At 51.4% G+C, this 27,641-nt stretch overlaps 1 protein-coding gene and 1 long non-coding RNA gene across 4 annotated transcripts; one reads left to right on the top strand and one right to left on the bottom strand.

The window, feature by feature from the left end:
• Nucleotides 1-92: 92 nt before the first annotated feature.
• LOC114912338 (uncharacterized) lies at nt 93-11,566 on the bottom strand. The gene is made up of 3 exons (XR_003798209.1): nt 11,488-11,566; nt 10,481-10,686; nt 93-723 (listed from the first exon to the last, which is right to left on the bottom strand). It is a non-coding gene; the product is annotated as an uncharacterized LOC114912338 (long non-coding RNA).
• Nucleotides 11,314-22,980, top strand: fosl2 (FOS like 2, AP-1 transcription factor subunit). Of its 3 annotated transcripts, none has more exons than XM_029258743.1 (5): nt 11,314-11,544; nt 12,123-12,356; nt 17,927-18,181; nt 19,004-19,111; nt 20,559-22,980. In XM_029258743.1, the coding sequence occupies exons 2-5, from the start codon at nt 12,228-12,230 to the stop codon at nt 21,093-21,095; spliced, it is 1,029 nt and encodes a 342-aa protein (XP_029114576.1). In that variant the 5' UTR covers nt 11,314-11,544; nt 12,123-12,227; the 3' UTR covers nt 21,096-22,980. The 3 variants fall into 3 exon arrangements, with proteins under 3 accessions (XP_029114576.1, XP_029114575.1, XP_029114574.1); XM_029258742.1 differs by lacking the exon at nt 11,314-11,544 and adding an exon at nt 11,558-11,755 and having other exon boundaries at nt 12,097-12,356; XM_029258741.1 differs by lacking the exon at nt 11,314-11,544 and adding an exon at nt 11,560-11,755.
• The last annotated feature ends 4,661 nt before the right edge of the window (nt 22,981-27,641 follow it).

Here is a 27,641-nt window from a genome sequence, read left to right as displayed (position 1 = left end):
CGACCCCCCACCCCAGCAAAAGGCAGCACGCTTTGATGATCGATACAAAAGGCAGTTTTACACCCCCCGTCGCCTTGAGAGAAGAACGCAAAAGGCAGCCACAGTCTATTTAAACCTGTCAAGGGATTTGCAGAAATATCCCTGAGGTGTTTGCATTTGGTGTGGGACGTTGGCGCGGCTCGCGGTTCTTTCGCTAGTGTCTCACCAGGGGGTGGGAGGCTGAGGTTAGTCTGTGCTGAGCTGCAAAGCTAAGGTTGCCATCTTTTGCCTTTTTACCTCTTTTCTCCCAGCATAGTTGTAGTCAATTACCCTACTGTTGCATCTCCCCCAGAAGCGCTACACGCATGTCAGCTTGGGAGGAACGAACACACAAGTGCGTGCTGAGAGCTACTGGTTCTTTTCCTGCGGTGGGCTGCCGGCTCCATCAGACAACGTAACGCGTGGAGGAGAATTCACTTTACCGCGTTACGCTCGCAATCCTGTGGGCATCTACTTACTTTTTGGTTTTTCTTTGAGAAAGGAGATAGAGAGAATCCCAGCGCTCCCACTCACCCAAGGAATGATGAGATAATTTGTGTTCCCGTGGGCCTCCTCATCTCCAATATCAAATTTGGCACGTCGATCTACTGATGAACCACTGGCGAGGCGAGACTGGTGCTTCTCCTGTTTCTGCAGTTATTTCCCACGGTGAAGTTGTTTCCTTGGTCCTCAAGAGTCTCAGTCCTGTAGGTTTCAGAGAATAATTTGAATTACTAAATTAAAATTTTTCAGATTCTTTATTGCACAAAGGGGGTCCTGATAATTTGGTAAACATGGATGCCGGATGGAGCTCCCCGGTACTTTGATGGGAGGAGAGATGCTAAGCCTGCTCTGCTTGTAACACGAGGTATGACACGAGGGAATAGGTCTGCAGCCCAAACACTGTGCTGTTGCCACCGATATTCACTCGTCTGGGGTGCCATACAAGTTTCCACACGCCATTTTGCTTTTGGAGGCAATTGATACATTTTTTCTAATGAGCACCTGATTGACAGCTGGAACCCCTGATTGGGTCCGTATTGCCGAAATAATCACCTCTGTAGAGCATCTAAGAAAGAAGGAAGAGCAAATATCAATTCACATCTGAAGGCTCTTGAAAAGCCAGTCTAGACGGGACATTCTCTGAGAAGATGTTCAGTGACTGGACGCTAAGTTGGTTTTCCAACACGCCATGTTCAACATTTGCATCCTGAGAAGCTGTCGTTACCAGGGAAGATCAGGACTGAGCTTCTTTTCCGCACGGTAATTGACTGAATGATTAATGGAGTCCATTATCGGTTGCAGAGCTGCGCGGAACCAGTCAGAGCTGGGAGACCTGGCGGGGTCCATGCTGTGTCCACGGGCCTTTTCCGCACCCCTGCACCTTGATCCTGCTTCTCGCCTCCCCACCTCGGGTGTTTTCATCCAAGGACCTGTCACTCCAGATCGCGCTCGCCACCGTCGCCCCTCTGTCAGGTTGAGGGACGCGCCTCCGTCGCTCAGCGCACTGACGTGCCTGTCAGGTGGAGTGACAGGCGATGCACTCGCACTCAGGTGGACGGGACCTGACAGGAGCACGGGGCAAGAAGATGGCGCCCCCGAGCCATTATGTGTGGGGCAGCTAGGGCGGAGGGCGGGGGTGGGAGGGGGGTGAGGGATTCAAGCTCTGAAGGCTCTGAGAAGTCGGGCATACCACCGACACCGAGGAATGGATGTGGGCCTGGGATGGAAGTTCTCTCCGAACCATGAACTCATCACAGGAGAGGGGGCGTTGTTGTTCAGCTTGGATCCCCCCCAGAACAGTCAGCACGGAGCGGCGTGGGCGAATGAAAACATCTTGTTTATTATTGTTTATTTGTTTAGGAGACAGCCCAGACCAGAGAGCCTTGAGACACTCGCTGTTTCGCACCTGATGGCTTTCTCCATCCAGCCGCTGGAAGAAATCATAATTAACGACCTTGATGAGGCGTATAGCAACAGTACCACCACCCCTGAGATATATCTTGGGTAAGTTCATCTTACCCTATCCTCCCCCACCCCCACCATTCGTTCAAGCCACGAAGGTCTGAGGTAGAAAGTTTCTGGTTGTTTAGCACAGCTTAAGAAGAGGAGAAAAGATATTTTTGTAGAGGCACAGCCCCTTGAAGCCAAGAAATACGCCGAATAATCGCAGCAAGAAAAATCCCAGCAGCCCAAAACGTGATTTCTTTGCTGCAGTAAACTGTTGACCCCTGTCCGCCGCTTTTCCCCGTGGGGTCACGCCTGTGAGGAAGGAGAGTCGCTCACTCAGCAGAGAGGCTGCAGTCGTGGGGGGTGGGAGGGGACAGGGATGGGGGGGAGGCTCGACTCTCGCTCGTGCCGAGCGACACAAAGCCCCCTTAGCAGCCTAATTAAATTTTCCACTTTTCCACACTCACATTAAGTCTCCATCCAGCCGGAAGGAATGGACACACCGGAGGAGCAGACCTCGAGAAAGGGCAGCCCCCCTCGCCTCCCACCCCCCAGCATCTTTTGCTCATCTCCAATCCATCACAGTCCGCGAAGGTCGCAGCAAACCCAGCCACGCGGGGTTCATGTCTACGTCAGGCTCTGAACGTCTGCGAAGATGTCCAGCTTCTGCTGGATGTGGGAGACGATGTGTCCCTATGAGAGCAGGACCATGACGACTCCTTTAAAAAGAGGGGAAGTTAAAACTCAGTTTGCAGGCCTTGCTGATTTCGCGGTCGAGCCTGCAGAGCAAACCTCACCTGCTGAGTTGGTCACCAGCAGTCCCGGGCGTGAACTTTGTCTTTGGATCACGTCTTGGGCTTCACCTATGAGGGCTGGCTATGGACACGATTCCACCGGAGGGGGACCCTATGAATGGGTCACCCTGACATCTGGTACCAGGTCTACTCTTGGTCACTGGGTTAACGCGCTACCAGTTGTGTCCAAACCCTCCCGTGGTCTTGCTAAGCATCTTTTTATCTCATTACTGCCACGTTGTCCCCCTGTTCTCACTGTGTCTCTCTCTCTCAAGCCAGGTTTCTCTTGACATCTGACCTTTTTTCTAAAATCTTTATCACATCCTTGACAGTGACAACAATAGCTCTTTAATTCTGGTCACTGAACAAAGACCTTCTTTGACTCTTCGGAACAACGTACTTAGTGACAAAAATTGATTTTTTCCCCCCTCCTTCCTATCTTGCGTGCAGTAATCGAAATTGTGTCACATGTTGGGTCCCGAACAACAGGGCCACACTTGTTCTGCTCCTGCATCCATTAGCATTCCAAAAAGGAACTCGGCGACCAGCGTTCGTCTAAGTCGCACGTGGTGGCTCTGCTGACGGACCGAGATAAATTTTGCCGTTGTTTGTTCGCGGTCGCTGTAAACATTGCCCAGAAACACAGGTTCATTCCGTAGTCCTGCACTCAATAATGCACATGTGCACCAGAAAAAAATTAAAAGACTGAAAACGTGCTTGTTCGGGCCAAAAAACACTTTCCTCGTGGGGTTATGAATAATGAGAGCTTTGTTTTGATTAGGTCTCCATCCCCAGACAAAACCGGAGGAGGTTCGGCGAGCTCATTGTCTGCGATGGCGACTTATGTTTACGGGAAGAGCGTTGTTTGTGTGGAAGCTCTTGTGCTCACGCTGTCCCAGCTCTCCCTTCCTGTCCTTCTCCCCTCCGCTCGCTCGCTCTTTCTCTCTCTCTCTCTCATTTCTTCGATGCTGCTTGTTTTGTTCACTCCTTCCACTGCACTCGACTTTTTTCCTCTAATATTTCCTCTGCTTTGTTTGCACCCTGGCGCGGCCAAGTTTCGCTTCTCTCCAGCATGCCTTCCTCGGAGTGCAGCTCGTGTGACGCACTTCCTTCCATTGTAACAGGAACAGATACACTGCTCTGCAGCCTGTGGCTTACAGTCAAAACCACAGTCACCTTGGGGGGGGGTGTGGAGTAAACCTACTACCACCACGTGCTGCTCGGACGATTTGAAAATGAGTCGTCCTCTTCGCTTATAGAGTCTGGGGGCTTCCTGTCAATCATTTTGGAAAAAAAACCAAACCAAACCAAGCAGAGGAGGCAGGACCACGCTTTCTTGTTCTCACGATCGGTGGTACGGTGCTCCATGCACCGTGGTACTCCGTTACATCATGGCACCATTAACAGAGCTCAGCAGTCTGCATTTCCCCCCAAGCGAAACAAACCACGAATAAAGGAACAAACAAACGAATGAACAAACAAACTGTGCGGTTGCCACGGTGTCCATGGCTTGTTTTTCACAGCCATCTCCGGCAGGTGACCCTGTCGGCTGCCCTGCGTCCCCCTGCGCCGCGCTCCTTCGCTTAAACCGTGACGTTCACCTTGGAATCAAAGACTCTCTCACACGTGGGGTTTTACACAGGGGTAGGTTGTAGTACTATGGTTTACCATGATTCCAAAGCTTTTTCCGTGGAACTGGACAGTCAGTCAAGTCTCTGACACAGTTGCGATGAACGGAATGTCCCGTGTTAGTAATATCGGGACTGTCCTGCCCTAGACGATCTGAAATAGCAAGACGACCTCACTGGATAAACATGCTGTTATGTTTTTATTTTGGTATGACTGGCGGAAATTGTCTAGAATGTACTCGGGGCTGAGCTGTTGAAGCTCCTAAATTTACCGTCGTTAACGCCGTAGCACCAAGGTTCAAAAACCTCGCCGCTAACCCCACCCATGTCAAGCAGCGCTTGTTTTCTTTCCACCTGCTGTTGAAGAGCCACCCAGCGCACCGTTCATAGTGGCACGAGTGGCAGCCGGAAGATTCCAGATAATCATCAACTCCAGAAGCCGGTCGCAGCTGGGAGGATTGTGTAAGTGTTTCCTGCTTCCCCTGCTTTCTTTAACTCGTCTGCGGACAGTAGATGCGCATCGCAGCCCAGGTTCGACGACAGCTGCTGAGGAAACGACTCAAAAGGCTCTTGTGCCGCACCTCGGCCTCCCTCTGCAGCAGATAAAGCGTGTCACGTGACCGCCACAATCAGATTGGCATCCCAGGAATAGGTATGATGATAACAGCCGTCACGTGGCTGCAGCAATCAGATTGGCGGTATCATAATAATCCGGGTCAGGGAGCTAAACCAATAACCGAAATAAATTCGCCTGATGCTGGAAGCCTCTTTTGCGCATGGATCAGGTGAGGTTAGGGTTACGCTTTCTGCGACATACGCAGCGCTCGCCGCTCCGTGATCGAACCGTTTCCGAAGCTGTACATCAGGTTCGGTGAGTTTTTGACAAGTACTCCCTCAGAGGTCCTTTCAATATTTGAAACGGAAGCCTGCGGCACTCCTTGGTCCTCATACATACGTATAATGTGCGGGACAGTTCGCCGCGGAGCGAGGAACGTTCTGGTTAAGCGTCTGAGACGTGCGAGCGAAGGGGTCGCAGGTTTAACGTGGAGACGCTAACAGCTGATGAAGCGTTTGCATGTTGCGCACACGTGTTGTTCGTGTGTCTAACAAAGTGTAGTACAGGGCATCCGAAGCCTTTGCCATTACGAATAACGGTAACCTTGGCAACCCACGCGGTTCTCGGTAAGAGTTCAATAACAATGCTCATCCACCTTCACGCGTTGATTTTTATCTTCCTCTTACACGAAGAGTTCCTGCTCATTTCAATGCCTTTTATTGATTTTCCACAAATGCTGACAGTGCTTTTTGTTGGCGCCCCGATGTCGCAGGGCCATCGTAAAAGTGACACGCCTGTTTTTACAGCGGTCCTTCGGCACGCCGGCGAAAGACACTGCCCTCGTACCGGCCCCCCGGCGTCACCGTGTGACCCGAGCGGAGGTGAACCGAGTTCAACAACCTCGATCCCCACATAAGCAGGATATCATCTCATTTCAGCGTGTGTGTCGGTGATCCTTCGACTATACATCATTCAGCGTGTCTGCGTGCGATCCTAAACCGCTTGACCCTAATACCCTTCCAGCAACACGCAACACCCTTCGGCCAATTGGCGCTCACGGCAAATCCGTGGCCAGCTCATCCAGCTGCGCGCTTGACTTCTCACCTGTGCCAGGAACGCTACATCGCAGCGGACTCGGCCCGGTCTTTTATCTCCGTAATGTTAGCGGGCACAGCGGTGCAGCGAATAGCGCTGGTGCCTCGCAGCATCTGGACGTTACGAGTGAACACAGGTTCGATCCCTCCTCAGCGCGTGAGGAATTAGCGTGGGTTTCCTCCCGCAGTCCAAAGACGCGTTTCAGGTGGTTTGGTCACAAATGCCCGGTGTGCGTGGCTCTCGAAATAATGCGTGCAGGTAATGCAACACCTGTCTCGTTCGTTCGTTTGTTTGGGGATCGGAGAAAAGAGGAGTCAACTCCTTCCCCAAGGAACTTGCTCCAGGCCGGGGTTCCAGCAACTGGCCCAATGAAGCGATGGTGTGCGTCTGCTATGGCCTGCTCTGTTCTTACAAGGGTGTTTCTGAAGCAGAACCGGATCTGGGCTCGAGTTCTCTACGCCGGCCCACTTCCCAAGCCGGAAAATATCCGTGTCGAGCAAGGGACAAAAATGGTGGCCTCCAAAACTCCCATCAAGCTCTCAAAAGCGTTAAAATTTCTATAAGAGTTTTAAATTTATTAATTCATAGCAAGTTTGAAGGGGTCTCTAGGTGACTCGCCAGTAGGACTGAAGAAGGTGCCCCTGGGGGTGATTACTGCCATTTTCCGCTACCACCCACGTGCGTGGCCACTGGAAACAGGAGGGTCGTGTTGCTTATTGCCTTTCCCCCCCTCAGAGTTTCATTTTGAGATGGTATTGGGCACCCCACTCTCCTCACTGCCGTGTCTGTCTGTGTCCGCTGAGGAACACCGGTACTGTCGTGTAAATCACGCTAATTATCGCAGGTATCTCTTTTCCCGCTCTCTATTTCAGGAGCAGGGGTGTGGTGGCGCAGTGGGTTGGACCGCAGTCCTGCTCTCCGGTGGGTCTAGGGTTCGAGTCCCGCTTGGGGTGCCTTGCGACGGACTGGCGTCCCGTCCCGGGTGTGTCCCCTCCCCACCCGGCCTTACGCCCTGTGTTACCGGGTAGGCTCCGGTTCCCCGTGACCCTGTATGGGACGAGCGGTTCTGAAAATGTGTGTGTGTGTATTTCAGGAGCGCATCGATCACGGCGACCGGCAGCCATTTCGGCTCCAATTCGCCCAACATCGGGCCGCTAATTGGGTTTTGTGCGCGGAGGGATATCAGGAGGCCGCCGGAAGTCCGCTGTGACGCTCCACGTCCAGCACGTGCCGACGTCAGTCGCGAGGATGAGCGAGGAGACGAAGGTCGTCGGGTTGCCGCGCGCGACTCGAATTTCACAGATACAAGTTAATGAGTATTGTTTGTGGAGCGGAATACGTACTAAAGTCACGGCAGTAAAATGTCTGTTGTATGTGTTCATATGTCTTTAGCAGGGCCGTCATTTTATTCGCTTTCAGACAGTTTGAGGGAACGTGGCACGTAAGTGTGTGCGCGAACTCCTAACTGACGCTGACCCCATGTCTCACAGCCGCTGAAGTCCAGTTATGTTTTAAGAAAGAAAAAAAAAACCCATTATCTCCACTCGAGGTACATTCTTCCCATTCCCCGCATTCTTCGCGTTGCCGGGAATAAGGGGAGGACGACCCCCCCCGTCCCACGCGTCCCACGGCACGAGCCCGGTGCGTCCCGTGCAGCTCGTGGGCCGGAAATCAGCGTCGGGTGGAAACGCCGCGCTCTGAATTTGTTCTAAAATTACTTTAAAGGGCACAAATTTAATCTTAGATGTTTCACGTCATTTGCTCTCAAGCGTAAGGAAAGGCCGCAACGGAGAAGTGTAAGAACGGAACCGTATTTTTAGATGTGCATTTTTACCGCCACAGCAGCGACAATTAAAAGTGCCATTATTATTAATAACGGCCGGGGTTGTTGAACGCCAGCAACTCTCGTGGTTTAGAAATGTTTTAGTTGTCTATCTGACGCCTTTTTACAACGCGTCTTACAGTGGTAAAATATATACTTACTCGGATTAACTCCGTTTTATACACCTGCGTAATTCTGACTAACATTCATGGTAAAAGTACCTCGATCGAGGGTACCCAGGGTCTTTCTACCCAGCCGAGTCTTTAGAGCGCAAGCCGTAGTAGATTGGAAGCGTTACGCCGCTCGCTGAGTCTCACGCTCGATCAACACTCGGCACAGAAATTAAAGTTACTCGTGTATAACGGACAGAGTCAGTACGGGTCGTATTTTGGGAAAAAGAAGGCGAATGGGTGCTTTCACAGGTACGCCTCATCTGTGTCCTGCGCGTCACGTGACCCCGCCTGGTCTCGTGAAGTCATTGGGGACTGACGGAGGGACCTACGGGTTTCGGTGCTCGTGGCCCAAGCCTGTGTGTTCGGTGACTTTGATCCTTCGTTATTCGCCCGTCTTTCCGCTCCGGTTAATTACCTCGGAGCTGCGGCTCGCGCCGAACGTGATGTGGGTGTTGCTACACAGTTGCTATATTATTACATCATATACTCGCTCGGTGCTCAACCTTTCCAGCGCTGTGAAACTAGAGATGTCTTTACCGTGTTTGTACAAGGAATTGGAACCCCGAACTCTGTGAGTGCCGCACCCCGGGCCAGTCTCGCGCCTCCGAGCGTCCGTGACGTGCGCGCCGGAGACCCGCGCGCTGTAACTTACTGGGCGGTCGCTGCAGGTGCTTTCCCCGTGTAACCCCCCCGCCCCGCAATGTCCCTTGAACACACACATACCCCCCCCCCCCCCCCCTTTCCTTGTCAAGTCGACGCGCTCCCACTGGGGCTGAGCAAACTGTTTCCACATAGGTCTGCCTTAAGCCGCGTGTCTCCGGTACAAACGGGTCGTGGGGGAGTCGGAGAAACCGCGCAGGAAAGTGTGATTGATGGTCGAGAGCAGGACGGTTCAGCGAGCCGTGTTTCAAGGAAATTGCGAGGCGCACAATAAACGCATTTTTTAAATTTTTATAAAGGAAAATGTGACCGATGATTGACGTACAATCTCTCTCTTTCTCTCTCACACACACACAGAAGAGAGAAAATCCCTCTCAAAAGTCATATCAGAAGAAGACACATTTACACAAACTGGCAATAACTCGTTCAAACGTCAATGGTGAACAGGACTCCAGTGCTACACCTCTCTGCAGCACATTGGTACAACTTTCTTGAAGTTGTTCTTATTAATATTATTATAAGTTCGCGCTAACATATTAATAGTGTGTCCTTAGAACGGATTCGGTGTGTCGTAAGTCCCCTCCTAAATACGGCTCAGTCCTTGGTCCAAGGCAGATTCGTTGAAGGCGCAGATTTGGCGAAGGTAAGCGAAACAAACAGTCTTACTATATGTAATTTGCCAGTTCTGGTATTTAAGCTCAAAATAGGAACCATACAAGATTGGATTGCGGTTAATACGACGTTCATTATCTTAAATATGTCAAAATCTGGGCTGTATGCCTACACCGGTACTTGGAATAAACATCAAACGGTGTGTGAATTAACCTATATTTCATTTCCCCGGATAGGCCACTCGTTGTTCTCTTAATAATAGCGCTTTCTGTAATATCCAGCCTTTGAACCACATTTACACCTGTTATTCTACTTCTGTCAACATGAAATCCTGTTTATATATTTCAGTGGTCTTACACAATAGTCTATTTTTTACTATTTTCATTTGTGTAAATTGACCTGGTAGGCAGCACTAGAGTAATCAATAGATTCCACAGCTTGTGAATCATCCTGTGGTAATCATCACTACCTTGAGAGAACCATTTCCTAATAGGTTTATCTTTATTTTTGCCTGTATAAAAGTGCATGCAGTTCCAATGTGGCAGCAGTAAGGGTGGTTTCCTTAGTATCTGGTCTGCATTGATAGTGACTTTTGGGATCAAGGTCAGTTGTGTAATGGTGATGACTGAGGGAAGCAGTTCTGTAACCATGGGGAGTTGGTCCATGACATTAGTGACTCTTACGAACTGTACTTGTTATGTTGGAGACCACGAGAAACTGAACTATTAAGGGTGGTGAGCATAGTGAGCAATTCGGTCACTGTATTGACTATCAGTTGCAGTTCAATGGTTGTGAAATTACATTTCTGTAACGGTGGTGACTATCAGGTGCTGTAATAAGGTTGGCTGTGGGGCGCATACCTGATATGGATGTAACCATCAGGAGCATTTCTGTAAATCTGTGGAGCGCAACAGGGAGCTCTGTAAAAGTAGTGACCGCAGGAAGTGGTTCTGTAACAGTGGTGATTACATGGAGAAGCTCAGTAACGCCGGTAGTGACCATTAGAGGTGTGTCTGTAATTGGCAACTGTAGGTAGTTCGGTGAAAGTGATGACCATCAGAGAAGAGTCCGGTGATGGCGGGGACCACCAGGGAACGAACAGGTCAATAAAGATAGTGGTCACAGAAACGAGTTTTGGTGACCACTGGGAGCAGTTTTGTAACGGTACTGACCACAGGGAGTAGTAGTGTGTATGGACGACGGTGACCACGGGGAGCAGTTCCGTAAAGGTGGTGACCACCAGGAGCGGCTCTACTTTGACAGCGACGGTGGCGCTGCGCTCCGTTGTCTTTGTCTCTCCGGCGGCTCAGAGCGCGGAGCTCGTGCACTTCTGCGCTTCTTCTCCCGATAATCTCTCCGTTCTGCTGGCGACATCTATCTGTTCCTCGGGCAACAGATATAGACAGGAATTAAATTCTAAAGCTCCGGAAAACTTCAAAGCAACATAATCTCTTTGCTCTCCCTCTCCGCGAGATTAGGCTTCAGTCGAAATAAGGCTTCATGCAAATTACGTGTCTAACTACAGAAACGCGCACGCGCGCCCATACCCCTAAATACGGGATGCATCTGTAATTCGGCGCTCACGTTAAAACTGTCAAAGTGGAAATAAAGCCTCTCGCGCCGTGGGAATGTTCAGGGTTCCGTTCCTGCTTGATCTTCGCCATGACATCACCAGGTTACATGGACACGGAAAGGTGTGTGTTTGTTTGTGTGTGGCTGTAATTATCATTGTGGCCGTCTTTTTTTTCGCGGTTCGTTTGGACCCACAGCGCGGAGCTTCTGAAACCCCTCGTCTTGGTAACGAAACGCTGCGATGGGGTGGGAGGGGAAGGGGAACGGGGGGGGGCGGGGAGGGAGGGAATCCCTCCACTCTTTGACGTCCCCTTACCAAGGAAACCCACACGCACGTTGTCTGACGCAACTGCCCATTTTTGGAAAGTGCGTCAGTGTCTCGTACCAAGTGTCACCTGGAACACGGGGGGGTCCAATGCGCTAATTGAAGCGCACGTTGTGTCATATAAATCATAACTCACTAATACTTTCCCTTTCTCAGTACGGATGGTCCAGCAAGCGTTGATATGCCGGAAATGAGGTGAAAAGTGGATGAAACGGAATTGACGATCGGGCGATGAAACTCTGCCCCCCCGCCCTCCCCGTGCGTCGAGGCCCATGGACTGACGTGCGGGAGGCGGTGCGCGTTGATAAACAGGGAGCCGTGCCGAGCCGTGCCATTCCAGTGAGTCATGAGAGGGTCGGTGGGCGCAATCTGAGAGTTAGAGAGAGAGAGCGAGAGAGAGAGAGAGAGAGAGCGCGTGAGCGAGCGAGCGAGCGAGCGTGTGTGTGTGTGAGAGAGAGAGAGAGAGCGAGAGAAACGCACGCTTCGGAGGGACAACGAGAGCGAGCAGGCGCGCTCCTTCACTGAGGGCTCGACAAGGCGCACAGGCGCGGTGAGTCACTCCAAAGTCCGCAAAGCCGGTGACTCCCGCACTCGACACCGCAGAGAAAACTTTGTGCTTTTTAAAATAACATTTGCAGCCAAAACAAGAGACGAATCCGCACGGATGTTCTCGTTTTTTTTTTGCAGTGTCTAAGTAGAGATTTTTTTTTTTTATTGGACATTAGAACAAAGCTGATGCTACGAGTCTTTATTATAACAAAACCAGCCATAATTAGACTCACATCTTCTTATTTATTTTTTACATTCGAAGGAAAAGAGACTTTATAATATATTCACGCATAATTTTCCGATGTTTTTTCCTTTTTGACTTTTTTTCGTTCTGGTGCTCAGAGACTTAAACGGATTTCCACTGTCAGGTTTTCTCTGGGAGTGCTGGTCTTCGGGACGAAGAGACCCCTCCACACACACCCGAGAGCAACGCGGCTCACCTGGTCACCTGAAACCTGCCCTTTTCTTGGATCATGTACCAGGACTACTCCGGGAACTACGACACGTCCTCCCGCGGCAGCAGCGCGTCCCCGGCCCAGCCAGAGTCCTTCACCAGCGGTAGCAGCACCATCGGCAGCCCCCTGTCAGCCTCCTCCTACCAGGTAGTCCGAAACAAGGTCCATAAAGCAGGTTCTCTAGAAAAGTAACTTACTAAGGTGTCTTAGACACTGTCTCTAAGTCAGGATCTCTTCGCTGCTTCCCACTCCGCTCCGCTCCGCTCATCATATCATGTACAGTAACAGCGCCGGGAAGCGCACAGCCACAGGCAGCAGCCTTTTTAGTTTTTTCTGTTTCTCAAAACTCGTATTCCTCGCCTTTCTCTCCAGCCTTCAAAGCGCACAGCGACTCTTGTGATCATGAATATTTGCACAACAACGTTTTATGGAAACGGAGCGTTCGCGTTTTTCGTTTTATTTCTGCGAACGCACAATAATAATAAAATGGACCGCTTCAACAGGCAAACCTTCAGAAAAGTCGTGGTTTTATTTCTCAGTTTTGTCACACACGAGTGACATCTTCAGACAAGAAGTACTTGGGTAAGATAAACACGGAAATGACGCGAGAGAATAATGTCGTGCGTTACTTTGCAATATCTTGATTTTGTGAAATAATCTCAATGGAACTTGAAAACATTGATTGAGACAATGAAGGAAACAGAATATCCGACGTGTCGTAAGGAGAAACAGTTCGAGTGACTTGTGTTATTCTGACTCCGGCTATGAAATAATTAATATGCACTTTACCTGTATCTTACCTGTACTCCTCAGCCCCGGTGGCGCAGCAGCACCTGGAGAGCGTCGCGTTTGCGCTTTTGGCGCAGCGAGCGCTCCCCCCGCGCCCCCCACACACACACGCTCGCACACTGCTGCATGAAATCGTTTCACTGTTGTCATACCTTATTAAATACGAACTGTTACATTTTTAATCGAAAGAGACTTTAATCACTAAGCTGTTTAGCGCCTAAGTTCCATCGCTGTGCCCGCGGGGCTGCGCGCGGCGGTTACGCACCCACACACATGGATCGTCGCAAATAAACGTTACGTGTGTGGATAAATTCACAGGAATGCAGTGGTTAAAGCGGAACGATATCCTACGAGTTTTGAAAAGGAAAAGTCTTCCACAGGTCGGTCACACTGCAGTACAGGTCAATCAAGTCAAATGACGGAAGGGTCGGAACTCAGTTTTCTGTCCAGTTCTTCCAAGTGCGCATTTAGAGTCCTAGGTGCTTCTACTCTGTGGTCTCCTCCACTGTCCTTCACACATCAGTCTAACAAAGGTGAGCATTGTCCTCCCTGTAACACCTACTGGTGACTTACAAAGGGGCTTCCTTACCAGACCAAAACCGAAAGCGCACAAGAGGTCAATCACATACAGGTAAGACACCCAGATTTACCACAGCTCAATGGAAGAGCTGTAGTCTGTGGTTAGTCGACGTGCTACGGCCCACTGTAAACCTTCCCGAGGACAATAACCTTCTGTTCCTCTTTTTAAAACTTGAAACAACGAAGCATTCAAAGGTGTTGAGCACAAAAAAAAAAAAAAAAACCTTTTGTTTTTGGGGGTTTCCTCCTTAAAATGTACCCAGATGCTTTAATAAAATAAAACCCTTAACTAAGTCTCGTTTGGCTGTCTAGGTTGCTTTTTAAAGACTGACACCATGCCACAGTTTGTCTGCCATACTGGTGTTAGCTGGTCTAGACCTGCACATTAGTCAGAAGTGTGAAAGAGACATCTAGTGGCAGGGGCATTAGCTCATAGAGCGGTGGCTCCCATTGTGTGAAAACCGCTCATCTGCCCATCAACGCCATGCATCACACTCTTCAGAAGATGAGCTACTGTTAATTTCAGATATATATGCACACAGAGTAGTCATATGGGACTTGAATTGACGCCATTCTGATAATTTCACGGCTATCCCACCGCTGCCACCAATTTTTCAGGAACAGATTCAACATGTCAAGGGTGCAGCTGAAAAGAAGCATCTACAGCGTAAAAGTGATAGGAGTGGCGTAGGTCTCGGTGTTGACCGGCCTCTCCCAAAGGCACAGGCTAGAGTAGATCTGACTGCTGTGCACCACGGCAGAATCTCCGCTCATAAAGCAAACGTGATTCAAGCTCTGTGTTGCTCCAGAGCCGTCGCAGAAGTCCGCTACCTAACGCCACGAGGTCCGCAGTCAACAGACTAGTTTGAGCCTGGTGTGAGGTGGTCAGAAATCTGCTGGCAGTGCATCTTTTCAGTATGCCACGTGTGGGTATTTGAGCACTGTGGTCTGGAATTTCCACTGGATGTTCCCCTTACTTACCTCCAACACTACCTGTGTCTCTGCCGCCCTCTTTGGGGGAACTCTCCAGGTTCCAGATGAGATTTGCAGATTGCTTGCCATTGATCTCTCTTTCAAAAGTTGAACATTTTCACCCTGCAAAAATCACACGATGTTCGCCCCTTCACATTAGCGACGAGGGGATTATTCATCATGAAAAGCAAACGGAATGTGGCAAATGCAAAAGTAAAATCCGCGTTCCTGAGTTTGTTTGCGTCCGAGTCATCCGGTTGCTAAGTGTGCCGTGCCCATGACTTGATAGCAGTGAAAGGGCTTCTTTCTGCTGTTGTATAATCAGCAGGTTGTCCCTCTTGACGCCGGCATTTTAATCTAGTCTGAGATCTGTCTCAGCTGCCAGCAAACCGGCATTGTTAGCAGAACCCTTCTGGGGATGGCTCCTCAACCGTGCCACGGGGCCGCTGCAGTGAGTCAACAACCAGTACAGCAGAACCCAATTGCCTTGAGAGACCAGCACCTGGATCGATTATTGGGCTCATGGTCTTCACGTTGGCATCAGTGACTGCCGTAGATAGCTTTCATGGAATCAACTGGAAGGGGACTGGGGGTTTCTTCTGTTGGAGCCTGTAGTGGGTGGGGGTGGGGTGGGGTGGGGTGGGGGGTCTGTCACTTGGCAGGGTCCTCCGGCACCATTCACGCTCTCCCAGTCGCTGTAGCACTTTCTTGCTGGCATCTTCTCGCAGGAACTCTCCCAAGTTCTCACTGCGTCCTCACTTTGACGCGCGCACGAAGCCTGTCTTCTGTAACGCGCCCTACATAACTTTAATTTCCAGAGTCTTTTAACGTATCATTAAAGACGCGCTTTCTCCCCAAGGGTGGGGGACAATAATCGGAGCGTTTAAAAGCTCCTCCTGCAGTTTCCAGGGAAAGAATCAACATCCGAGTCTCTCGTGCAGAATTGACTGTAGAGCTTTAGAAACATCTTGAGCGGTTCAGTCATTTAGATAGATAACCCCAGTACCACTAATCTGTACTGCCTCAAAATAAACTCCATAAAAAGTTAATTTTAAATCAGCACTAGATTGTGTGTGTGTGTGTGTGTGTGTGTGTGTGTGTGTTAGATGTGTTCATTCCTAAGGGTGGAGATGGAATTTGTTCCTGGAAATTTTCACCCTGTGTTCATTTTGCAAGCAGACAGAGGGACGTCAGCCTTCCCACATCAGTGTGTGTGTGTGTGTGTTTCTCTGTTATTGTGTGTGTGTGTGTCTGTGTGAGTCCCCGTGTTACTCTGTATATTCCTGCATGTTTTTATGTTTTGCTGTGTATGGCCCCTTTTCTCACAGTGTATGTGTTTATTTTTCTTTGTTTATGCGCCTGTTTGGTGTGCTCCTTTGTGTATTTCTCTGTGCTTTCCTTGTGATTTTGTGTATTTTTGGTGAGTCGATGTTTCTGTGTTTTTTTTTTTTTTTCTTTTTTTGTATATTACCCATCTTTCTGTCTTTGCTTTCCCTTCTTTTTCCAGTGTGCGTGTGCGTGTGTGTGTGTGTGTGCGTGTTCCTGGCCTAAAAAGGACGGGAAGGTGACGTTGCGCAAGGCGCGCGCGCTCCCGTCATAAGTTGCGTTTCGCTGTTTTCGGGTGTCATGAGGTTTGTTACCACACAAAGACACACTAACCAAGTAAATAACCGCCCTGTTTCCGCCAGGCAGCCGGATACGTGCGACAGTTTGCGAATCATTTCGCACAAAATGACTTAGAAGTGCGCGTGCGGTCAATCACGTCCAAGTTTTGTTTACGCAGCGCGCGCGCGCGCGCAACTTTTACACACCGAAACGCGTCGAAGTGGAAGTGCGCAAACACACACAGGCGGGCTAGAGAGGTGTCCCTCCCTCCCTTCATCGGGTCACACGCACGCCTGAGAGTTCGGGGCGGGGATTCGGCCCTTTTTGGCTCCCATCCCGCCGCTTGCCGTAAGCGCCATTAGATCACCTTCCCGTTCGCAGCTTCCCGGGAACGCGCCTCGGGAATGAGGCGGCCGGAGACCCCCGCGGGTGTAGTTATTGCCCCTTCCTTTATTGCCCCTCCCGCGTTACTGGAAGGGGCGGCCGGGAGTCGGGACGTCGTCGTGACTCAGCGCCGCGCCAGAGCTCAAATCTCGGCTCCGCACTGGCCGGGCAAATATATATATATAGCAGGAAAAGGTCCAGAAATTGCGCCGCGAGAGGAATATTGAAATATCTCTCCTCACTTTGCTCATATTTCTCCCCAAACCGAATGAGGGTAAACGCCTTCATCAAGGGTGTCACGCTCGAGGGGATGGGATTCGAACCCTGCTCCTTCCAGTGGAAGCGGACGGCGCGGCTGTCTGTCGCTGTCCGTCTGCATGACTTTTTTTGTTTTTTTGTTTTTTTTTTTTTTTTTATAACGCGTCTAATGCTTTGCTTTTCAGTTGTTTTATAAGCATAATATTCTTGCAAACATAGTAAACACCTCTCGCTCCCCAAATCATGTTATTTTAAAAATAATCTTTACGCAGAATATTTATTTTTTTGTTTCTAACGGTACATTCCCCCCTCCGTTCGTTTAGACCTTTCACTTATTTAGTTTATGAATAAATAAAGAAAAAAGTTGCGCAGATTTCAATTTATGCTGTTTTCCTTCCCCATTAATCCTATTTAATCCTTATGCTATAATAGCTGTATTAGTATTTAACAAGGGCTTCAATTTGAATTTTTATTGTGTCTTATGCTAAAATGTTGCATTAAAGTTAATGATTTATGATGATTTTAATAAGACATTTACTGCTGGACCAGTGTTTAATTTAGCAATTAGCAATAAAAGCACTTTTCTGGGAAACCTGCTGAATTGGAGCACCAGAAATGTCCCGGTAGCTGTGTGTCATAAGGTCCGTGCCCTGCCAGCTTCCATGATGTCATGTGTGTGTTTGTGTGTGTATCTGTGTGTCTACGTGTGTATCCACCACATGCCGCCCCTTCATGTTGCCTCGTGGCCTTTTCCCCGCACTGGCTGACCCCCGTCACTCTCCCGGGATGACTGTCTGACCGCTTACATCAGGGGGAGTGCGATGTGTGATGGAGACCTGGAGCTTTGGGACCGTGTGACGGCGCTGAGGAGATGTAGGGGTATTACCATGATTCAGCGAGTGTGTCATAGCCATACTGGGGGTCCGTCGGAAAAGGGCCGCGGCACGCTTCGCAAAATGATTCAAGGGGTTTGCCGCGATGAAGGCGGCAGATGGGGGATGTGGGTTAACGCTGAAGATGATGTCGACTCTCCGTCCCTCCGCGGACTGACTTGCTCAGATATTGGAGCGTTTGTCGACGTGGAACCCAGGGCCGCGCACGCTGACCGCGCTCCTCTCGTCCTCTCGCAGAAGTACCGAGTCGACATGCCTGGCTCCAGCAGTGCCTTCATCCCCACCATCAACGCCATCACCACCAGCCAGGACCTGCAGTGGATGGTGCAGCCCACCGTCATCACCTCCATGTCGAACCCGTACTCCCGCTCTCACCCCTACAGCCTCCCTGTCTCCGGGGGCCCCGGGCTGCTGGGCCACACCACGCTGGCCCGACCGGGCGTGATCCGGTCCATCGGGGACGCACGCGGGCGCCGCAAGAGGGACGAACAGGTGAGCTTTCGGTGCCCCGCTCCCACTTTTAGACGCCTGAATGGATGACAGACAGACAAACAGATATAGATAAAGACATAGATATAGACAGATATAGAGAGACTTCATTAATGATGGAGGAAATTGTACTTCCTACTGGTGTTCACTTTGGTGGAAAGAGGGGATGAAGTCCAGTTGAAGGTGATCAGTGCCCATTAGGATGGAACAAGCTGGTAGTGTTAGAACTGCAGCCTTTGATCCCAAAGGTCAGAGGTTCAAATCCCACCTCCAGCAGCAGTACCCTTGAGCAAGGTACTTAGCATAAATTGCTCCAGTAAAATCACCCAGCTGTATAAATGGGTAAATAACTGTAGGTAGATCAACACTGTAAGTTGCTTTAGAGAAAAGCGTCACAAAAAGGAATACATTTCTACAGCCTTCTTGCCTGAAGTTTTGTTGCATAAAAATAAAAAAGGAACTTGAGCTTGTGGTTCCTAGTAACGAATCACAGGCTGGTTTTACCTCGCTCTCCACTCTCGGCTTTGTTTGCGCGTGTGCGGTTGCGCCGCACGAGGCGCGCTGTGTGGCACAGGTTGTGTACGTCTGCGCAGCTGGGAGTGTGTACAAGAAACGGCCACTTTTAGCCGCTCTGTCTCGGCTTGATTTATAGGCGGCCGAGGCTCGGCCTGTCGGTGCCCGAGGCGTCCCTTTTATTTACCCGATCCGCTTTTTCCGCTCGCGGTTATTGGAGGCCGCGCAGATGGAGAAAGCGCACGTTAGCGACTGTGTGTGTGTTTGTGTGTGCGGGACCTCCCTGCTCACCGCTGCACCCTGCGCCCCCAGCTCACCCCCGAAGAAGAGGAGAAGCGGAGGGTGCGCCGCGAACGGAACAAGCTGGCCGCCGCCAAGTGCCGCAACCGCAGGAGGGAGCTCACCGAAATGCTCCAAGGGGTGAGTGTCTGGCTGCGGCGCCCCCCGCCGACACACCTGCGGCTCCGCAACCGCCTCGCCTGCCACGGAAGGGCCTCTGATCGCCCAGCGCCGCGCCGCCCGGCACGCTTCCTGTCGCCGACGCTTTTAATTGGACCACAAATATGAGCAGAATTTGAACGTTTGGTGCCAGTCCCGGGGGGCACTCGTGGCGTCCGCGGACAGGCTGGGGGCCGGGGGCCGGGAAAGGGACCGTTTATGAGCCCGCAGAGATGCGGCTGCAGTCTGGTCCAAAGGGTGGGGCCGACCCCCCGCCCCCCCAGCCAGGCAGACGGCAGACCTCAAATTGAACTAATTAGCTCTCTTACTGTAACAATCGGGCTGTCAGTCAAAGCCGGGGAGGAATGCGCCTCCGTCGGGTGGGGGGAGGTGCCGAGATGAATGGGTCACATTATGTGACGGGGAAACGCAGGGCTCTGCCACCCACACGCACCCCCACACCACCCCACCCCCACACCTATTCACTATTCGCCGCCGTCCCGACCATGTAAGGGCGCGTCGTGCTTCCGTACAGCCGCCCCGCTGCGTTCTCTCTCCGACGCGCCTTTTTCTCGGCATCTCGCTCTGCCTCGTTGCGGCCGAAGCTTCCTCCTTCCTGCTTCCTCGTTCCCGAGCTCGCGGGTCAGCCCGCTTTCTGAAGACGGGGGGGGGGCCGGCTTTCTCGGTGCGGCTATGACCGCGTGGCGCTGTCTCGGTGCGCCGCCGAATCCCCCGAACCTTGATTCAACATCACCTTGCGGTGAACTTTGATAGCTAGCGCCCCGTACGCCGCTTGAGGGTTCCCCCCCGTCGCCGCGGCACTGCAGTGTTTCTACACGCCGCTGTAAAACGGGGCCAAAGGGCAGCGAGCGAGCACCACCGGCCGAGAAGGAGCGGGCCCCCTGGCGGCGCAGGGTGCAAGCGCATCCAGGAGGACCGAAGGACCAGGCGGAACTCGGTGCGCCGGTGCTCTTTACCCCACGGTTCTTCATCCGGTCGTTTCCTTAGTGCTCGGTCCTCCCATTAATAGGGTCCGTTTTCTGGCAGATGGTTGAAAAATCGCGATCGCGGCCGAAAGCAGCTCAAGGTAACTGGTGTAGTACGGTAAAGTACGGCAGAGTTTTGTACAGTATATGGTGCTGACCGCGCTCTGTAGGTCGACGTCCGACCGGGTGTCAGGAACGAGTGGTTGTATAAATAAAGAGGAGCTGCTGTATTTCCTTGAGAACGGAGATGCTTCTCATTCCTCAGGTCGACAGTCTGATTTTGGGCTCCACGTAGACTCGCTAGCGAGCGGTCGGTTCGGCTGCACGGCGCACATCAAATGCGAGCGGCTTTTCGTCTCTCTCGCTGACTGTGAAACGCACAAAAACGCGGAGCGCGGGCTAAAGTGCCGTGTGACGATCCCGCGCGTGTCGCCTGTCCGCAGGAGACGGAGAAGCTGGAGGAGGAGAAGGCCGGCCTGCAGAAGGAGATCGAGACCCTGCAGAAGGAGAAGGACAAGCTGGAGTTCATGCTGGTGGCCCACAATCCCGTGTGCAAGCTGCCGCCCGAGGAGCGTCACCAGGGCGGCCCCCAGCAGTGCCCGGCGCTCTCCGCCGACATGCGCGCCTCGTCGGGGGTCCGCAACCCGCTGCACCTGCTCAACCCCGTGGTGGTGAAGCAGGAGCCCGAGGAGGAGCAGGAGGAGAAGCCGCCGCGCTCCGTCATCAAACCCATCTGCCTGGGCGGCGCCGGCGGCATGTACTGCCCCGACAGCGACAGCCTCAACACCCCCGTGGTGGCGGCGTCCACTCCGGCCGCCACGCCCAGCGCCCCCAGCCTCATCTTCACCTACCCCAGCATTCTGGAGCCCGAGAGCCCGTCGCCCTCTTCCGAGTCGTGCTCCAAAGCCCACCGGCGCAGCAGCAGCAGCGGGGACCAGTCGTCGGACTCGCTTAACTCCCCCACGCTGCTGGCGCTCTGAGTGGCTCCGCCCACCTGGGGGCGGGTGCTTAGGGCCAGGGGGCGGAGCCAGGGCGATTCGATGGCCGGAGAGTGACGGACACTATGTGCACAGCGTGTCCTGCGACGCACGGTGGTCCTGCGGTGCCCCGCTGTTTTCTCTGACGCACGCAGACGCTGACGCACACTCACGCACGCACGCACGCACGCACACACACACACACACACACACACACACACACACACACAGACAGACACGCATGCAGAACCCTCAAGGGCTAAAGGCGTTTCAAATGCTTTGGTGTGACTTCTGTGCAAATCCATGCCATGTGCTATCAGGACCGCCCCCCACCCCCACGTCCCCACATCTCCACGACGTTTGAGCGCAACTGGTCACAAGGACCACCTGCCCATGAGGAGAAAGACCGCGCCGTCATCCCGGGACGGTCGAGAGGAGAAGGAGCGTCTCCTCATTTTCATCCTCACCCTTGGCTCCGCCCGGACCAAACACTACACAGGGGGAACCTGTAACTTCACTGTGGTCCCTGGCGCCGAATGACCCCCCCCCCCCCCCCCCGTATTTATACCCCGAGTCAGTTTTGGTGGCCGACCGTTTAGTGTTGCCGCCTCCTTCTCCACTTCTTCACCCGTCTCGGCTGCACCGCAAAAGCCATAGGTTTCGCTGGGCGAATCCACACATGTCGCCGTGCGCAGAGGGAGCGGCCGTGGCTCCTGGGAAAGGAACCCCCACCCCCCGCCCCTGCGCGGCCTCTCCGCAGCCTGTCCCAGCGCATTTCACCAACGTCAGGGACTTAATCATCTAACTGTGCGTGTTTATAGCAGAGCCCCCCCCCCAACCCCCACGCTTGCGTCAGCGTTACTAGCGGAGGCAACTGGGCTGACGGAGCGGCGAGGGGTATCGGAGGAAATACGGAACATACAGGTCTTTCGGTCCAGGGGCCCTCAAACCCGCACCCCCGTTCAGCAGGGGGGTGGGGGGGGCCGGGGCGGCCACGTGTGCCCAGACAAGAAAAGTAAAAGGGATGAGTTTGTTTAAATAAGAGCCTCCAGTCCAGGCCTCGTGTTCGACAACGTCGTCCAGATGCACTTTGAGTTGGTTTCTTTAGGTTTTAATTTGGGAGAAAATGGAAAAACAGGGACTCCTTCCACAGCTGGACTGGGAGGGGGTGGGGGTGGGGGTGGGGGTGGGGGAGGTGTTGCGGCCGCAGCCCTGAAGAGATGCACTAGTGATCTCAACTGCTTTGAGTTCAGACTGTATTATAGAACCTTGGGGTGGAGGGGAGTTTTTGTTTTCTGTTTAATTGGTCATTGTTGGTATTGACCGTGTCTGTCGGGTGGGGGGTGGGGGGTGGGGGCTGGCTGGCTGGATGGATACAAGCACTGAAAAACAAGGATACAACTGCAATATTCATGCGAACTGTTTACTTTTGAAAACATTCCCGGCAGCGGAGGACGGACCGGCCGCTTCTGCTGCGCTCGACGCGAACGGAAGACCGTCGTGAAGGACGAGGACCCGTGCGCTCGGCCCGAGGGCCGCCGCGAATCCGGAGACGACGCATTAGCCGCGCTCCCGGGAGGTTTACGTGTTTACCGCCGACGTCTGCAGGCACGAGTCAAACAAATACCGAATACCAAAAAGAAAGTGCCGGAGGACGTGACGAACCTCTGCTCGTTTTCCTTTCTTCGTTCCCGTAGAAACACGTAGGAAAGCCATCGCCACTCTAGATCTTACATGTCCGCGGCTTGTCGGTTCTCTTTCCTCTTCTCCCGAACGCTTTAACTATTCCGAAAAAAAGAGAAAAACGAGAAAAAGCAACAAAAACAGCAATATGTACGGCAGTGTTTGTTCATTTAGTAATTTAAGTCAATAAAATGAGTTTTTGGAACCGAGACCTTTTTGGTGTTTTTTCGATAACTGTACTCTGCTTGTTCATAGTGACGTGATGAAGTGTCGTTGGACATTGCGGTCTCACCGTGGTCTTAGTGGACCTTCTGTTCTCCCCGTGTGTTTTTGGGCTCAGTGCTCTGTGTCCTGGTGGAAAACACCCCCATCCCCTCCGGGAAGTGGCCCTTAAAACGCAGCACGCACGCACACGGTCCCTAACCCTAACCGCTCCGCCTCGGTTGCCATGGTTTCGCGCTCCGGCCGGTGTCGCATCGACGCGGGGCGCTTGAAACGCTGTCGCTGGGGGCCAGTCGGAGTGCGCGTGTATCGTTTTCCGTTTGGCAGAATAAAAAAAGACACTTTTGTAAATGAACCTGGTTTAAAATGTAATCAAAGCTGCGCTGTGAGGAGGGTTAATAAAGCGGAAATTTAACTCGACTTTTCCCATCACCTGCTGGGTGGCAAAGGCCAGTTTAACGCCCTGTTCTTTCCCACGTGCCCTCGACCGCAGGGCCCACCCCGGACCCCCGCCGGGGACCGCGGGGTGGGGGTGAAGGACACCGGTGCATTCAGCACATGTACTGTGTCGGTGATCCCCGGTTACCACCGCAGAGCTGAGCAGTACCGCCAGTGATGACTTCTCTTAACTTCTCAAAGTGTTGTGTGCTCTTGGAACTGTTTGACCCACTGCAATGTTTTCCGAGCTTTGAATATGTTCCACATTTCTGGAAATTACCTTTTTTTGTCTGTTATAAAACAAACATATTTTCCTTTGTTTTTTTTTTTTTTTTTTTTTAAATAAATTCAAAATCAAAACCAAAGCCTTGTGTTGTGGGTTTATCCTTGAGCGAGACGCTGGTCCGAGCGGTCTGGTAGAAACTCTTCGCGATGAAAGTATGTCTGAACGAACAGATGTAGAGAACAGCAGCGCTCAGACATACGGAATAAACAGTCAAGGAAAACCCATTTCAACAGCAGGTGGCACAGCAGGTAGCCCTGGGGCTGTGGGTTTGAATTCAGGTCAGCCTGTGTGCAATTTGCATGGGTCTCCTCCAGTTGCTCTGGTTTCCTCCCCCCATCCAGAGATGTGTGTTTCAGCTAACTGCTGCCTTTAGATATGAAGGTTGACTGTTTGGATCCCACCTCCAGCTGTAGTACCCTTGAGCAAAACACCTACCCTAAACTGCTCCGGTAAAAAAATTACCCAGCTGTATAAATGGATAAATAATTGCAGGTTCCGACATTATAGGTTGCTTCGGAAAAAATGTCAGCAAAATGAATTAATGCAAATTAAATTTATTTATACAGGGCACTGAACAGGATCGAGAGAGACAGCAGAAAGAGATAGGGCAGATTTATCGCTAAATGTGTAATAAACTGGTACATAATTCATAAATGTAATGAACTGGCCACTCCAAACCACCCATATTTTGTATGGAATCGCTCCAGAGCATAAGTGGGGGAAAATGGAAGGGATTTCACCATATTGTATCTAGCATTTTAAATCACAAAGGTGTCAGCTAAATACTAAATAATAATAATACTAATAATTCACTAGTTAGAAGTAAATATTCTCCGAGGTGCAGTTACAACACTACACCACGAGATGGCAGTGTAGCGAGCTGTGACCACATCCTATTTAAAAAACAAAAACCTAATTCTAATCTGAAGTACAGTTATTTTTTTTTACGTTGGACAGCCTTTCATATTAAATATTAATAGGATGCACATGATAAAAATAACAGGTCTTTAAAGTCCAAATGAACCGGATATCAATCACATCAACTGTATCGCGCACGACACTTTGCAGGGCTGATGATGCCGTTTTCAGTCACGGTGCTGCCCTCTAGTGGCGCCTCGGCGTGTTGCACAACAGGCCCTGGAACGACAGGTGTGTGGAGATGATCAATATTTCTGCAGCAGATGGATAGTTGTGTGTCAGAAAAAAAGGGATTTTGATTGATGTTTCGTCAGTTGTGAAATTTCTGTTGTCAGGTTGCCTAAAATTCTTTTCCCATTTATACAGCTGGGTAATTTAAGTGGAGCAATTTCTAGGGTAAGTACCTTTCTTAAGGGTACAACAGCTGGAGGTGGGATTCAAACAAGCGACCCGCTACGCTACCAGATGCCCCAGATAAACACTGTCTGTTGGACCCTTGATCAGGAAACTGAGGTGTGCGAGACTTAAGAGGACGAGGCTGCGCAGGGTGGCGCTGGATGTGTTCCTGCAAAATCTCATCCGTCTGTCAATCGGCAGAAGAAGTCGTACAAAAGCCCGGCGGAGCATACCTTCCAGACGCGGTGAATCACAGGCATCACGTACCTCCTCACGCAGCGCAGAGTTGCGGGAATGCTAATTTTTGTGGGTCACATGACGAGGAGAAAGGAGCAAAACACGGAGAATTAAACGGGCAGTAATCAGGATCAGAATGAATCAGAATGAGGTTTTATTTGCCAAGTGTGCTGATGCACACAAGGAATTTGCTTTGGTGCTTTCAGTATTACAGACAATAGAGAAGACAGACAGCTGACAGACACGGAATAAATAAATAAGTATTTACATATTTACAGAGTAAAAAGAAAATTAAATTACACAAGTGATGGGATATATTGTACCGAAAGGAGACCTGTAGGGGAGTCTAACCGTTCATGAAGGTGACGCCCGAGGGAAAAAACTGTTCTTGTGTCTTGTTCTGGCGGACAGTGCTCTGTAACGCCTATCGGAGGAGAGAAGTGTGAAGAGTTTGTGCCCGGGGCGTGTGGGGTCAGTGATGATTTTTCCCGCCCGCTTCCCCGTTCTGGTCTCGTACGAGACCTGAAGGGTGGGCAGGGGGGCACCGATAATCCTCTCAGCCATCTTGACCGTCCTTTGCAGCCTAATTGTGTCCGATTTGGTAGCCGAGCCAAAGCAGACGGTCGTGGACTCAATGACAGCTGAGCAGAACTGGATCAGCAGGTCCTGTGGCAGGTTCAACTTCTTCAGTTAGCAGAGGAAGAGCATCCGCTCTTGGGCCTTTTTCACCACGGAATCCATGTACTGACGGCAGATGTGAAAAGCTGCAGGTGTGAAAGGTGTGACTGACTGAAACACGGTAAATCCTCGCTGTTTCTCATTGGCTTGCAGTTCAACAGTAAGCTCTGCGACCTACGTGCAAAGCTTCACCGGCGCAAGGGAACTAAAATCCGATTAAAATCTGTCGAGATTTTTGCATTACGCAACTCGGGCTGACAAAAGGAAAAGAAAAAGAATGAATAAATGATGACTCACGATGACTCAGCAGAGTGCTAATGGGGCAGAGCGGTTAGAGTTATCATCCTGCAATTAAAGGAGTTGGGTTCGAATGCCTCTCCTGCTGTTGTACCCTTGACCGAGGTACTTACGCTGACTTGATACAGTAAAAACTGACCAGCTGTACAAATAGGCCTTGGAATAAAGTGTGCAATAAAAATTCTATTAATAAAAGAGTGCAATGTGATGATTTGGAGCAGAAGCCAAAGCTCCACATCCACATCCCTGCTCTCAATCCCAGCAGCTTGTAGACACACTGAAGGAGACACAGTAAATGTCACTCTGTGTGTGTGTTGGGTGGAGCTACAGCTAAAGCAAACACACACACACACACACACACATTTTCAGAACCGCTCGTCCTATACAGGGTCACGGGGAACCGGAGCCTACCCAGTAACACAGGGCGAAGGCCGGAGGGGGAAGGGGACACACCCAGGACGGGACGCCAGTCCGTCGCAAGGCACCCCAAGCGGGATTCGAACCCCAGACCCACCGGAGAGCAGGACTGCAGTCCAACCCACTGCGCCACCGCGCCCCCCCTAAAGCAAACACTCCTCCCCAAAAACCAATAAACTCAGGAACACACACACTTTCAGAACCGCTCCTCCCATACAGGGTTGCAGGGAACCGGAGCCCACCCGGCGACACAGGGTGTAAGGCCGGAGGGGGAGGGGATACACCCAGGACGGGACGCCAGTCTGCCGCAAGGCACCCCAAGCAAGACTCGAACCCCAGACCCACCGGAGAGCAGGACCCGGTCCAACCCACTGCGCCACCGCGCCACCGCACCCCCCAATTCAGGAACATCCCAGGTTAAGTGAATGGATCATGGCCTGTTAACCTTCCTCTCCCACTCATCTGTGACGTTCAACACACAAACACGCGCACACACACTCAATTGATTAACCCCGTAGTACGTGTGAGGCGGTCACGTGTGACGTGCACGAGGGGCGGCGCGGATCACGCGCTGACATGTTATAATGACAGTCCACTTCAAAGCGTGGCGGTGCCGTAACTCTGCTCTGCAAAACAGTGGCTCCTTTGTGTTAAACCTTCTTTAATTCTCTGCTTTGCTTTATGCGTTTTCACATCAGGCTCTTCGTGCGCTGCACCAACACAGGAGTTCATGTGCTACTTTGCGCGCCCAAAACACCCGCCTTTTCAGTTTTTGATCATAGATTAGATTAACAGAAAACATAATACTGTGCGTTATTTTCACATCCGGCTGCTCAAGGATAGAATGCGTAGATCTTGTTTTCACCGCAATCCCTCGTGAGCCACTAATCCTCCGCGATTCGGAGGAAAACGGATTTTCTGAGAATTATTAAAGCAGAAACGTTGCGTCGATTAAATAAAACGCGTTTTCATTAAAA

This window comes from Scleropages formosus, chromosome 15, assembly GCF_900964775.1.
Source record: "Scleropages formosus chromosome 15, fSclFor1.1, whole genome shotgun sequence".
Classification (NCBI taxonomy): domain Eukaryota; kingdom Metazoa; phylum Chordata; class Actinopteri; order Osteoglossiformes; family Osteoglossidae; genus Scleropages; species Scleropages formosus.
The sequence above is the reverse complement of the archived record's forward strand: the minus strand, read 5'-3'. Positions and strand labels throughout refer to the sequence as shown.

Excerpts from the sequence above, each read along its gene's own strand:
- fosl2 (XM_029258743.1), top strand. The coding sequence starts at position 12,228 with ATGTACCAGGACTACTCCGGGAACTACGACACGTCCTCCCGCGGCAGC. Across the intron at positions 18,182-19,003 it reads GCCGCAAGAGGGACGAACAG|CTCACCCCCGAAGAAGAGGA; the intron begins GTGAGCTTTCGG and ends CTGCGCCCCCAG. Across the intron at positions 19,112-20,558 it reads TCACCGAAATGCTCCAAGGG|GAGACGGAGAAGCTGGAGGA; the intron begins GTGAGTGTCTGG and ends GCCTGTCCGCAG.